Consider the following 14573-nt stretch of genomic DNA (forward strand, 5'->3'; position numbering starts at 1 on the left):
TTGAAATAATGGATGAATGCACTGGCAATCCACTGATGTCAAAAAACAAATAACACTGTAACACAGCAAGAACAAGATTTTTCACATCATGATAAACTACTACTCTTGAAATCAAGCAATGCTACTCAGTTTGCCAGTCATGTTCATAATTTCCCTGCAGACACTTTGCGTTCATTACAGCGCGGCCTTCAATCACTCGTACAACTGGGGGCTGTATTTTCTTTGCAGCATAAAGAAGCATTTCATTGTGTCAGTTTGCAAGATGCTAGCAAAAGAATGATTGCGCATGAAATGGACCAAATTTTTCCACAAGCTGTTAAACTATTTTGTCGTTACTGCTATTCCTGCAACAAGTGTTCAGTTGAAAGGAGTTGTTCTCGACTTAAATGCGTAAAAACATAATTGAGGAACAGTGTAGGCCAGCCTCACTTATCAAATCTTGCTTGAGCCTAAGTTGAAAAACCAGTACTGCAAATAACTGAAAACCGAGATACATGGTATGCCGATGTCATCAGAAGATTCAGGAAAGAGGAGGATCATCGAGTTATCTTGTTTTACAAGTAACAACGCTCAAACAGCCAATCAAATAGTTCGTTTGTAAACGAAAGTGATTGTCATTACTATTGTTAGCATTAGTAGCAGTAGTAGTAGTGGTAGTAGTCAGAAAAGCTAGGTACGCGTACATTAAAAGGGAAGGAGAGAGGATTTTCCCATGTTTCCCGGCTTCCCCAGGATTCAGGCCCATGATCTGCAATGACTGTACCACGTCTAGCAAACTCTAAGTTTTGTGGGTGTGCATTCAGCATCATAATATCCAGAAGCAGTTAGGTCTATTTTGGCTGGCACAAAACTTTGGTTCTTAGCTGGATCCAACACATGGTGAAAAATAGGGCAGAAGTTTAAAAAAAAAAACAAAAAAAGAAAAAAAACAAAAAAAGAAAAAAAAAAACAAAAAATTGAAAGAAAATAGTCAAAAAAGGTGGTTGACTAAACACCTAGCTTTCACAGCTTTATCACATAATTTACCACAAGTTGTCAAAGCTCAAGAAGAAACTGAAGAATCCTGTCTTGCTGCAGAATCAAAGTATGAGGCTTGTCGTCTACTAATGCACAGACGGATTTTAAATTTATCCTCAACTTAACAATTTGGGGTAGTGTTCTTCGAGAGACGAAAATAAACCTGCCTATGAGACAAAACTTTGATGAGCTAATAGATTCTTGCACAGAAAGGAAAGCTGTAGCAAATAGCAAGAGCAGAGAGAAAAAAATGCTGGGACCAAGGATTGAAGAAATGTGTACTGTCTTGTACGTCTGTCATCTTTACTGGCTGTGTGCTTCCTATGTATAGTTTTGTGTCACATAAAGGAGAAAGTTATTAGCTAATAGATACATAAAGAGTGCAAATCTGTATAAGGGTTCTTATTCTACCAATCACAAAACATATAGCTCTTGAGTATTTCTAATGAGTTCCTTCCCAGATTCGAAAAAATCTTAGATCCGTGGCTGCTCTGACAGCGGAAAAATTGTAACACTGGTCTCCAATATTGTCTAATTATTAGTATGCTTTTTTGTACAGCCACAATGCCCAAATCTGAATGACGACATCTTGTCTCTCAGTCATTGATCAGTACCAACACCGCAATTGATTCGTCTGAGGAATTATGTTTTCTAATTGATAGTCAGGAATGGGTAGATCACATAACTAATGAGGTGGTATTGAACAGAACTGGGGAGAAGAAGAGTTTGTGGCACAACTTGACTAGAAGAAGGGATCGGTTGCTAGGACATGTTACGAGGCATCAAGGGATCACCAATTTAGTACTGGAGGGCAGCATGGAGGGTAAAAATCGTAGAGGGAGACCAAGAGATGAATACACTAAGCAGATTCAGAAGGATGTAGGCTGGAGTAGGTACTGGGAGATGAAGAAGCTTGCACAGGATAGAGTAGCATGGAGAGCTGCATCAAACCAGTCTCAGCACTGAAGATAACAACAACAACAACATGCGCCACGGGTGGTCGTGCAGTTTGAAAGAGATTCCCTAACCAGTGGCGCGTCACTATTTTTCCCATTGCCATGCGCTATCCATGTGGTCAGGTGTTCTGCTGTTGCAGATGGAGAAAAATGATGTGCGTGTTCTGATTCCTCACTCCCTGCAGTGGGAAGTTGTGTCTTTATTGCATCAAGGTCAGTGGGATGTAGTTCACATAAAGCAATTCACCTATCGTCATTGTACTTGACAGAACATTGATGTCCAGATTGAGCAAGTGACCTCTAGTTGCGAAGTGTGTGCAGAACATCAATCAAATCCGCTACAATGCCTTTTTGAAAGGCCACACACATCCGGACCATGGCAACGCATCCATCCATGTTGATTTTGTGGGTCCATTCTGGAACACAGAATGGTTCTTGGTGCTAGATGCATTCGTTAAATTTCCTTGTGTTGTCTCCATCTTCAACAGTTTGGTGATGACAACGGCATACACCATTTGACTACTGTATCTTTTCTCTCTCGGTCTAAAGATGAAGCTGAATGGTTCATTCTAATGTTCAAAGGTTATATGGAGAAACTCCATTCCTCTAACACACGGGAGAAACTTAAAAAAATTTTCTGTACTCCTAGCTCTCCCTGCCACAGGACACGAAGATGCCAGCAGAATTATTACATTGTGCTGAATACCATACCCTGTTGCATCTTCTGTGGCCACTATGAAAACAATTCATTCCCCCAGGTCAAAGTTTCAGCCACAGAATTAAGTTTTCTTTAAACTGTTTGGCAATAAACAGTGTTTGGCACACAGTGTCATTACAAAAGCCACTGAATGTTCTGCTTATGTCATACAAGGTTCCGCTGGGCTGCATCATTGTCATCAGAACCAGTTGCACTGAGCTTCTGACTATGTCCGACATTGTGCCACAAAATCCTTGCCCACAGACACAGCACACTGCTGAGGTCCACACCAGCAGTCACCCCTGCCGCTGCCACTCACAGCCACAGTAGTGACCACGTAGGTTGTCACCCCACCGCCACCACCACCACCACCAACATGGCCATCTGTCCAGCAGTCTGAACCAATGTTCACGAGTGCAGTGCCTCCGGATGGTCATCGCATTGCACAGGACGATGCGCTTGCTGTTCACCCAACCACAGTGTCTGTACCTCTAGATGCAAAAGTGCCCCTTGTGAATAGTTTTTTCAGTCTGTGCTCCTGATCACTTGCAATAGGGTATGTGTTCTTCGGTTGGTTTGGAGTGAAAGGGACTAAACTGCAAGGCCATCAGTCCCTTCATCTGTTAAGTGGCAAACCAGGAGTAGTATTCACACAAAGAAGGTGAAAGGCAAATCACGGAAAGCCTTAGTAACTAACACAAAAAAACAGAGATAAAATCGCAGAAAAAGAAGACAGCACACACAAGCCATTAAAAGGCTAGTCAAGACAAGGTGTTAAACCCAAGAAATTTGAGAGAGAGAGAGAGAGAGAGAGAGAGAGAGAGAGAGAAGGTGGAAAGGCTAGAGGACATGCTGAGCTACAAAGCAAGGGTCACCAAGGGAGGTGAGGGTGGGTGGGGGTGGGGGTGGAGGTGTGGGGGTGGGGGCAGGTGTGGGGGTGGGGGTAGCGGTGGGGGTGGGGGTAGTGGTGGGGGTGGGGGTAGCGGTGGGGGTGGGGGTAGCGGTGGGGGTGGGGGCGGAGAGGGGTGCCCCACCAACCCCTCAGGTGTCCAATGAGGCCATAAAGCCCTACCTTGTAGGGACAAATTGAAACCACCTTTGTGGGCAAAACATAACACCAAGTCAGTTGACTGGGTGTCGTCTGATAACACCAGAGGTAGCATGTCAGGAAGATTAAGACATCACCTCAAAGGAGCCAAATTAGAGCAGTCTAGGAGTAAGTGGGCCACCATCAGGAGGGATCCGTATTGGCAGTCAGGAAGATACTCACATCTGAGAATGTGGCCGTGGTATGAGCAGGGAACTGTCATCAAATACAGCTACAGTCCTACTCTGCCCATCGGCATTTGCATTCAGTCCCCCACCCTACATGAAAAAGGTGTGAAGGTGGTGGTGGTGGTGGGGGGCTGAATGTGGTATCGTCCAAAGAGGAAGGTGCCAAAACAAAGTTGGTACTTTACAATGTAACCACAAGAGACAACAGTCGTTACCAGCCACATCGACAAATGAGCAACACCAGTGTAGCCACACCCAAAAACTCTTTGCTGTGCCACTGCAATGGCTCTTATATTTACAGCCAGGCACAGTACTGCTCACCTCAGCCTGCAATCAAGTAAGATGACATCATCATCATCATCATCTAGTAAGCCAGCTGTGTGATTGATGCATTAGGCAGAACACTATGTCAAACTTAATGTTAAATGTACTCTGAGTGAGACACTTTTGTCTGTATTGTGTGACAGTTAATGTTGAGAGAGAATTTTAAATATTCATGACATTCCTGTTGACCTGGACTGTACAAAGTTAAGAAATTCTTCCTACCCACGTTACAGTAAAGTGAACTAATATTTTATGTGTTATAGTATCCACTTGGTCTCCTCCCAGAGTAAAGCAAAAAGAACCCACTGTTGTACCAATGAGTGCATTTCTATCCCGTACAACACCAATGGTATACCTTCTAGATATGCACTCATATTTGTCAGCTTCTGATGAGATAATAGTGTGTCTGGAGTTGGAAACCAATCCTTTTCTGCAACATTTGAGTGAAAATACAATGTTGCACCAGAGATCTGCAACTGACTGCACACATATTGATGAGTGATTACATTGAAAGCTAATCTACCAGATTGGTCACTTGATGTATGTAGTACTTGCTGATGAGCTTTGAGGTTAACAAACACTGTATAAGGAGTAACAACATCTTCAACTGCATTTTACCCTACTCTATGATCAGAATCAGAGTGATTAATAATTTTCCTGTGGTTTGAAATTGATTTTGGAACCAAAGAAAATCACATGGAACCTACTTACTCAGATAACCCATTTAGAGAGCATCCTCTAAATAACTTCATCTTTCTTTCAGGGCCAGTTTGATCTGAGGTAAAGCAGGGCACAGAAATAAGTTCAGATTACAGAGTTTCTGGAGGTACTGATGGCGCCTTGCTCCCACTACCGCTCTGCATGTCGATATCATCTACACGTCTATTGCATGACACCTCCCTTATATGAAGAGACTCCAACAGGTAACGCCACCGCTAAGCTCCTCTTGTGGTATATCTAATTCACAATGATACATTCAATCCATCAAAGCTTTAACCATATCATATGCAGAATAATAGTTGGATTACTCTCATAGTTGTCAATGAACAAATCCTCAAATTGTGGACTTCAAGCTAATATCTTTATTTTATCTGCTCTTAAATGATGCCTCTCAGCACTTATTGTGCTGTTTATTAACTTTTCAATTAACTTTTCAATGTCCAACAGACCATCAGAAACAGACAACAAAGTAGCTCGATGCTTATTCCACCTCAAACAATGTTGTTCTCATAGATCCTGTCTATCTTTCTTCACAAGACTTCACATTCTTTTATAAAGCTAGCTTCATTATTACAATAACGACTAAGAATGTTCAGTTTCCTTGGAACAAAAGGGAAATATTTATCTCCAAGTTGATCATCTGGACACACTGAATTAATCTTTTTCCAAGTTCTGCAGAACGGAATCTTCACTCGTTTGAATAACAGATAATCCATGGCACGATTTTCCTCCTAATAGCAGGTACAGTTGTTCCTGACTTAGTGTCTAAACCATTTTATGTCACTTCTTGACAGATTGAAACTGATGGGCAAGTGCTCTACCAACTGCTACCTGAGCATGACTCACAACTCTGTCTCTCAGCTGTACTTCTGCCAGTACCTCGTCTCCTACCTTCCAAACTTCACAGAAGTTCTCCCACGAAACTTGTGGGAATAGCACTCCTGCATGAAAGGATGATGGTCTCAAGAAATGGCTTACCCACAGCCTGGGGGACTGTTTCCAGAATCAGTTTTCACTCTAAAGCAGAGTGTGTGATGTCTTGGCAACATCGTTTCCTCCAGGATTTAGTCCAACAAGTTCCCCAGGGAGAACTTCTATGAAATTTGGAAGGCACGAGGTCATGTACTGGCAGAAGTAAAGCTGTGAGGACAGGTTGTGAGTCGGGCTTTGGTAGCTCTAGCAGGAGAGCAACTGCCCACAAAAGGCAAAGGTCCTGAGTCTGAGTCTTTGGCCAGCACACAATTTTTTAATTTGCCAGGTAGTTTCATATCTGTGCACACTACAAATTCATTTTGGTATCTTACATTACTCCAGTTTTATCTTCAAGACGCTAAAACCAATATATATTTCTAACACACATGTGCAGGGTACAGCAGGGTAATTATAAAAAGAAAAATTCCATAAGAAATTATTACAAATTATGAAGCACACAGAATCATAGGGTCATTTTACCAGAATGTCACTGTTAATTGACCCAAATTGTAGTTTATAGAATTATCTGTTATATGCTGTAAACGGTAAGTGCCCTTCTTTATCAACTGCATATCTGACACTATCATTCAGGAAACCAGAAATTTTCATGAACCTCAGAAACTTTGATATCAGTATGCACATACACAAAAAAATGTATAATTAATTACGTTGCTGAATATTACTACAAATGGAACACATGTGGATCTGCAGTGCATTATCGGCGAATTTATTTTACACACTTGTGCTAACCCCTTGCGGAAAAGTATTATAACATTATCAGTGCACTACTCAACATTAGTTACACAAGAAAACTGCTCAGTTCAACTGACATACAAGAAGATGCACCACAGACCTGATGGATTTCCATAAATGTGTAATGAATGATGTTATTCTTGAATTTTGAATCTACATTTATAGGGCAATAATTATTCACCAGAACGTTACCTTGCTATTATGTACTACAGCTACAGTTAAGAAAAGACAAAAGAAGAGGGAATAAGATTTTTTAAAATCATAAAAGTACTTTCTACCAGGAATCAAACTGTATACTGAACAGTGCAAGGAAATTAAACAGACAACTAAAAACAGTGTATTTAAAAAGGCAGTTAATGCATATCCTTAATGAACCATATTATGTTGTTGTTATATTAAGCTGATATGTACAAATCCAATTTTAAAATTGTAATTGGTTGAATAAATAACTCTCTCTCCAGAAAACCAAAGAGTTCTTACATTATTAAATATACTCCTTATTGGTGTATTTTATGCACAACAAAAATACAGTGTGGTGTGTTAACTTGTCAAAAATTGAAGTAATGTTTGCTACATAGCCAAAAGTCGAACAAATTTATTTTATTAATCAAAGGAAAACACGCATCACTAAATGAAAGCCTATTTTTCATGCTCCCAACCCTCTACTTCCACCTTTCAAAAGAATCAGATCACAGCAATTGTAACGTAGCAGTGTGGCAACAAGAGACAGAAGACCAATCCCTGTGCTGACTCCACCCAATAATAATATAATGTCAATGTGCATGTATTTAATTGTACTTTCGAATTTCTAATATGTGTAGCAGCATCAAGGCATAAATTTCTGTAAGAGTGAACAAGAGGGGTGGGCAACGTGATGTCACAAACAGGAGGAAAAACTGAACATGTTTACTGGACTACATAGAGAACTTTAAGAAACACCACGAAAAATTGGTAAATGGAGAGGAGGCAGGAGCTGAGATGGTTAATCTGTACGGTTTGTCAGAAGAGCATGAGAAAATACATCAAGAAAGTCTGAGAAAGTACCGAGAGGCTGCAGGAAGAAAAAGTTCCACAATGAATTTCCACTCTACAGCACGGAGCGTGCTGATCTGAACCTTCATGGCAGATTAAAGTGCCATGAATCTGGGAAGTCTTGAAGGTGAGAAATGAGGTAATGATAGAAGTGAAGCAGAGAGCATTTCATGAGTTGTACTCAGATAGCTCATTCGGTAGTGCACGTGCCAGTGAAAGGAAGAGGTCTCAAGTTCAAGCCCTGGTCCGATACAATACACAGGTCTAATCCGGCAGGACAATTTGCTCGAGTGCATTTGCAAAATGAAATTATGAGTAATGCAGTACGAGTTGACTTTATATATATTCTGAAAATAGTTGTGTATATGAGTCTTAGCAAATATTTGATTTTATTAAAATACCACATTACTCCTGCTTTTATTTTATGCAACAGGACACATTAACACTTTGGAGACTGGCCCACTCAGAAGAATGTCAGGCCTGGAAAACTGGCCATTTATACCATTATTTAAAGTGTTACTGGTACATACATAATTGATATACCTTCAAGATCAATATGTACTAAAAAATTGCCACACTTCAAGATTTATTGTTCATATTTCCTTTATTTCTTTGATAGATTACAAATTGTTTGAGCAACTTCATCCTCTTGAGCTTCCAAAATTTCTTGTTCACTCAGCAAATGTGATATATTTCTAGCAGAATTACAGTGAAATTCAAAACCTCATGAAATTAAGTTATTGCCATTAGTTTGGCTCAGAAATTTGCAAGAGCAGCTGTTACATTAGCTAATATTTCTTTCTAAATATTTCTATAAATTGACAGAAGGCAGCACCTGCCAAGAAATAGGTAGCAAGATGTCCGTATACTGCCCTCATATGAAGCGAGTCCAGTTTTCGAGTGGCAGGTGCCTAACTCGTCGTGAAAGTTGTGGCTTGAGCTATACTCGGGTTCGGTGTTTTGAACACAGCATTCTCGCCTCAGCTACACTTGCACTTCATCTTAAACGTGTTAATCCAGCATACATCCTTTATCTAAATGGAAGGTCCACAAGAACATAATTTGTGGACCCCATCTGGCTGTTTCTAGTGTTGTCCCACGTGAAAACAAGGAAAACCGATTAAATCAAATCCAGGCTGGCAAGCACACCAGCCCTCGTCGTTAATCCACAACCAGTTTTATGTGGTACATCTATTATACACTGCTCCACACGTCCTGAGGTGATTTAAAGCTGTATCCATTATATCTGTCCCCAGTGTTCATTGCCAATAGTGTAGCCAGACAATAAAAAATTTGTTTATCTGTTTATTTGAAATACAGTACTCTTGTTAAAATAAAATATCACTTGCATTTTATTTTTGGTATAATAACCACGACATTAAGGTTTTCCCAATACGTTCTTTCTGTAAAAATCTTTAAAATACAGTAGGGTTCTCTAAAACTGAAATTTAGGCATATGTCAACATACTGTGAAATAAATAGTAATAAAGCAGCTAATCACACAGTGCAACACATACAAATACAAACTGAGATCATTATCTTTCACAACACTGATAGATGCATACACAGCATGACGAGTCCTGTTCGGACATTCAAGATGGATATGCTGAGAGAGACACAATGAAACAAGGAAGAAAAGGAGGATTATGAACATGACTATCGAGTGTTAAACACTGTTACAAGTGGGAAAGTTGGAGAAGTTTAAGGAGGAAATGAGAAGAAACAGAATGGACAGTCAGAATTAATCTGGAGGAATATGTCAAGAAATTATAGGTGTTGGCATAATTATCAGCTGGTACTTCAAGGGGATATTACAGCTGTTAGAATTCTGTAATACACTCATATCAACATTTCTTGATATGCACTCACATAATTAAGGTCTTCACTACACAAACAATTTTCTGTTCATGACAAACAACATAACTGATGACAATAGGTGACCTTCACTGACACAATTACTACATTACATCACAAGTCATCTGTTTCACAAAGCAAACCACGACTTCAATGACACTGACGTTGCCAAGTTTCCACATAAATTTAAAATATACTCATAGCAACCACAATTTACACAAGGATTAATTTCTGCCCACACAGTGCAAAGTAATCACTGCTTCATGCAACTTACACTACACACTTCCACAGATGACACAATTCCCTCACAAAAAGTCCTCACTAAAGACCAGGAAGTCACTTGCCACCATTTGACCCTTTCTTTGTGTTAGGCTCTTATTACACATCCCCTCCAAAAAGAGCATATTTTTTCTGCATCTGGCAACGAAGAGAAGCCATATGTTTTTTTAAATGATCACTCCTAGCACAGCGATAATTGCAGCGAGGACACTGAAACTGCGGTTCTTTGCCACACTGAAACTTCGCATGTCTCCACAGCCCTGATTGATGTTGGTAAGACTTCCCACAAGAATGACAAATAAACCGATTACGTAATACTATCTGAGATGCTGACAGAGACACGTTACTCAAATCAACACTGCCAAATGGTGAACACGTATTATTAACTTCCTGAGCGCAAAAAATCTCTTCGTATGTAAGATCTTCACTCGCTCTCGTGACTTCCCCAATGTCAACTTCAACACTGTTACAAACATCATGATAATCACCGGCACCAGCATAATCGTCGTCGTCATCGAGAGTAAGGTCTTCTACAATTTCCACATTAGTCTCTAGAGCCTCTGGTTTTGTTTCTAGAGATACCTCTACCTCGTGTGCACTCAGACTTTCTGACCTTTCATCATGTAATACTGCTTCCGGTATTAAAAACCGTTCATTTTTCGTAATGGTCATTTCCCCACTAGAGTTTTGCAACTCCCTACTTGAAGACTGATGAGGAATCATAGTGTATGATGACGAACATACAGTGGTGTTGCTTACAGGCAGCAAGGTTTTTAGCACCTGAGATGAGTTGTCAACTGGTCCACCAGTTGAGTTAGGGGTTGTGGCCAGTACTTGCTTTTGAGATGGAAGTTTATCCACACTATCAACATCAGGGGTAATGACTTCAAATGCATTTTGAGCTGTTCCCTCATCAGCAACAGTGTGATTGATAGTTTTTCTGGACTTTTGAACAGCTTTAGAAATGGAGTCCACTTCCACAGAACCTCCTTCTTGGGATGACACACGTGGAGGGCTTTCTCTAAATGACTGCACATGCTCTCCTCGCTCATTCTGAACCGAGGTAAAGCATGACACAGATGCAGGTTGCGACAAGTGTGTTCCTGGAGACACTGACCGTGCATTTCTTTCACTTCTTTTCTGCATGTCGACATTGTTCACACACCCACTGCCAGACAGTCCCCTTACCCGAAGGGAATCCGAGAGTTTAAGAATATCACTAAGCTGCTCTTGCGGTACATTTAGTTCACCACGATACATAAAGTCCAGCAAAGCCTTAAGCACATTGTATTTTACATCGTGCAGAATAATAATTGGGTGCTTTTCACAGTTTTCAGAGAACAGTTCGTCAAAATATGGACTACAGGCCGAGAGAATTATCTTATGTGCTCTTAAATGATGCCCCTCAGCACTAACTGTGCAGTCTGTTAACTTCTCACTGTCCAACAGACCATCAAAAACAGACACCAAAGTAGCTTGATGCTTACTCCACCTCAAATAAACATTGTTGCTCTCATTCATCCTGGCTAGCTGTCTTCACAAGACCCCAAACTCATGTACAAAGCTGGTCGAACTACTTCAGTGATATAATTTACTAGAAAAATTCAGTTTCCTTGGAACAAACGGGAAATAATTATCTCCAAGTTGATCATCTTCAAGCAGTGAAGTAATCTTTCTCCAGGTCTGCACAGCGGAATCTTCACTCGTTTTTGAGTAACAGATAATCCGTGGTAAAGAATCTCCTCCAAATTGCAGACAGAGTTGTTGTTCCAGAAATTCTGAGCGCCTGACCTAGTGTGTAAACAATCTTATGTTAATCCAAATATCTTCAAGAAGAACAAGTTATACAAATATTTACAATTTATGAGTGTAGGGTGCAATGTCCATTAAGACGATTGACCAGAAATGATGAGAAATTAAGAAGAATTTATATTCATTTCACGCAAATGTTATTGAGAACTGACCCACATACAAATACAGGATGACTGCTGTGGAATTTTTTAGCACATACGTTCTAGTTCCATTTTAATATCAGTATTTAGTTTGGCACAATGTGTTGGCAGAACATTGCCACCAACAGGTGCCTTCCTACTACATAGAGATTACTTTGTTTGATTACATTTGGTGTAACCAGTTATGGCTTTGCTGTCGATGGGTGTGGCAAAGCTGGGTAACAAATTTTCACTGATTCTGCCCAGACAATTTACTGCACTCCAATACATTTTGTACATTCATCTATCTTATACTAAGTGAAACAAACTTCAACTTACACATTCTTTTTTTGGAACAGAGCAATACACGAAACAAAAAATACCACTTACTGGAATTAGCATAGAAATAACACTTTAAGACACACATTACTATACTTTAATCATTTACATTATGATACATGTAAATAAAGGGGATTTTTCTTACAGAAACCACAGGAAAATACACAAGAGATTCATAATGATTTTTTTCATTAAAACAAAAAACAAAAAAAGGGGGCTCGTGAATTTATCAAGCATTTATATTGTTAATGAAACAGGTATTCCACTATAGGGAAACTATTGGATGAAGTATTCAAAGCTGCTTTGTAATTCATAATTCAGCAATTTATTTCCACTTTTGTGCTGTTTTTATGAAGAATTTGAGTTCCTTGAATCAATATATTTTATATGTATCATGGTTTACAATACTGTTAAAGTATAGCAAAGGGCAGAATTCAACAGCTTCCAATTTCTGAACTTTAAGCTTTCATTTTCTTTCACTTTCATTCTCAAAATCAGTGTACAAATAACCTGTAGATGATTTTAACTAATGGTGGACCCAAACTGCAGACACTCTGAAGAAAACCAAATCAGCTATTTCAGAAGCTTGTTAGTGCCGTAACTTGTGTGGCTGTAAGCTGCCATTTTGCAACATAATCTATTCCCTCAAAATAAATTTTTAAGCAATCACAGTTGGGCAAAAGGTGGCAAAGTGTGCAAATATCTACTTTACCCAACTGGCAGAAATCACTCGACAGTGCACGAGCCCTATCTGGAAAGGAGTGATGCAATGATATTTTCAGGAAAGAATTAAATTGTTCATCTACCATCTCTCCCCTTGGTCAGTGGCTGTGCTGACAGTAGCACAGCTACTGGCCAGGTCGCCAAAACTGGGGTGGTTTTGACAGAGGAACCAGACAAATTGTGTCCCACAACATAGGAGGGCTCTACAGGCGTGGTGAAACCAGCTTCCCTAAAAGGGTAAACCTGATACAAATCCTGGTACTTCAGACTAGGTACTGGTCATTGGTTCAATAACCCCATACGGTAAAAAATGGCAATCGCAAAAACTCAACAGAAGCCTTGGATACTGGATGGAAAGAAATATCACAACCCTTACAAAGAAAAAGAATAAAGGACTTGAAAATAACAACTGGAATCTGAGGACAACACTTCAGCCTGGAAAAAGGAAATAATTAGGCAATGAACTCTTAAAATTTAATTATAATGATGTAGGGCTACCGGAAATAAGATGGAGAGGAAATGGGCAGACTGACGAACAAGAGTACTCATTAATACATAGTGGGCAAGAGGAAAGCACAGGCCAATTTGGAACAACGTTTGAAATAAGCAAGGAAGCTAGGGAAACCTTATTAGAATTTGAATCCATTAATGAAAGAATGTGCAGACTTAGAATAGGAGAGAAATTTAGGAACATATCAATAGCAAATCCACATACACCAACAGAGGAAAAGGAGGATATAATGTAAGAACAGTTCTACGGAGATACTGAAAATACTTAATTATGATTTAATGTTAGTTGTAGAAAATTTTAACATAAAAATTGCGAGGACTGAGTATAAACATAAATGCCAACTCAAACCTGATTAATGATCAGGTCATTATGGAAAATGCACTGTTCTGGGAACAGTTTGAAAACTTATTGCTGGGAAAAGGTGTAAGGTTTGACTCAAGGGGAACAAAGTGGTTCCTACCTTCTTGCCAATATGTAGCAACCATTAACATAATACTGTAGGAGTACGATGATTATAACATTCAACATACAGAACTTTCTCCATGGTATGTTAGTTTAGATGCATGTACATCATTAATAACAGCAATTCAGAACATTGGTTTTATTTATTTATAATTAAATATCTGAAGTGACACAGAGACTAGTACTCTCTACATCTGTAATAGAATGCCAAGTCACACCAACTATCCATCTTGCTGATATTTGCCGCCATTTATGAACTATTCCGTGAATGAGAGAAACAACATACCCGTCATGATGTTTAAATAAAGAGAAAAATAGTACGAAAGATTAAAATATTTAAATCAAATCAATTCTAATAGTTGCAGCATGCAGCATGTGCCTCCTAGTGTCTTCTAAATACATTTAAAAAAAGTTTTACCTATCTGATGCTACATATGTGTTTTAAAGAATAACAAACCAACTGACTCACAAAGAGTTAACCTGTAATTTTTTTATATTTTCTGTGTTTACTGGCAAATGAGGAAATAAGTCGGACAGCAATGTAAATAATTTTACTTATATTTTATCTTATGTAATTTCTAGGTAAATTTGAAGTTTTTTTACTGGAGACCATAACTGCTTTCCCTAAGTGTTATATATTACGTAGTTCATATACAGGGCGCCATACAAACAACTGTGTGTTCCCCACATAGCCTACCTTCATTATACAGTAGTATTCAAAGAACTGT

At 39.3% G+C, this 14573-nt stretch overlaps 1 protein-coding gene across 10 annotated transcripts in view; it reads right to left on the bottom strand.

Moving 5' to 3' along the window:
* The window catches only part of LOC124717296 (longitudinals lacking protein, isoforms N/O/W/X/Y-like), a 269156-nt gene that overhangs the window by 166381 nt on the left and 88202 nt on the right, over positions 1-14573 (bottom strand). For 2 of the 10 annotated variants that reach the window (XM_047244118.1, XM_047244119.1), the window contains exon 3: positions 8223-11670. The exons of the other annotated variants lie outside the window; for them this stretch is intronic. In XM_047244118.1, the coding sequence (XP_047100074.1) occupies positions 9979-11400 (1422 nt within the window). In that variant the 5' untranslated portion in view covers positions 11401-11670 and the 3' untranslated portion in view covers positions 8223-9978. Of the gene's footprint in view, positions 1-8222; positions 11671-14573 lie in introns of those variants that run through there. 10 annotated transcript variants of the gene reach the window in all.

This window comes from Schistocerca piceifrons, chromosome 9 (genome assembly GCF_021461385.2).
Source record: "Schistocerca piceifrons isolate TAMUIC-IGC-003096 chromosome 9, iqSchPice1.1, whole genome shotgun sequence".
NCBI lineage: Eukaryota > Metazoa > Arthropoda > Insecta > Orthoptera > Acrididae > Schistocerca > Schistocerca piceifrons.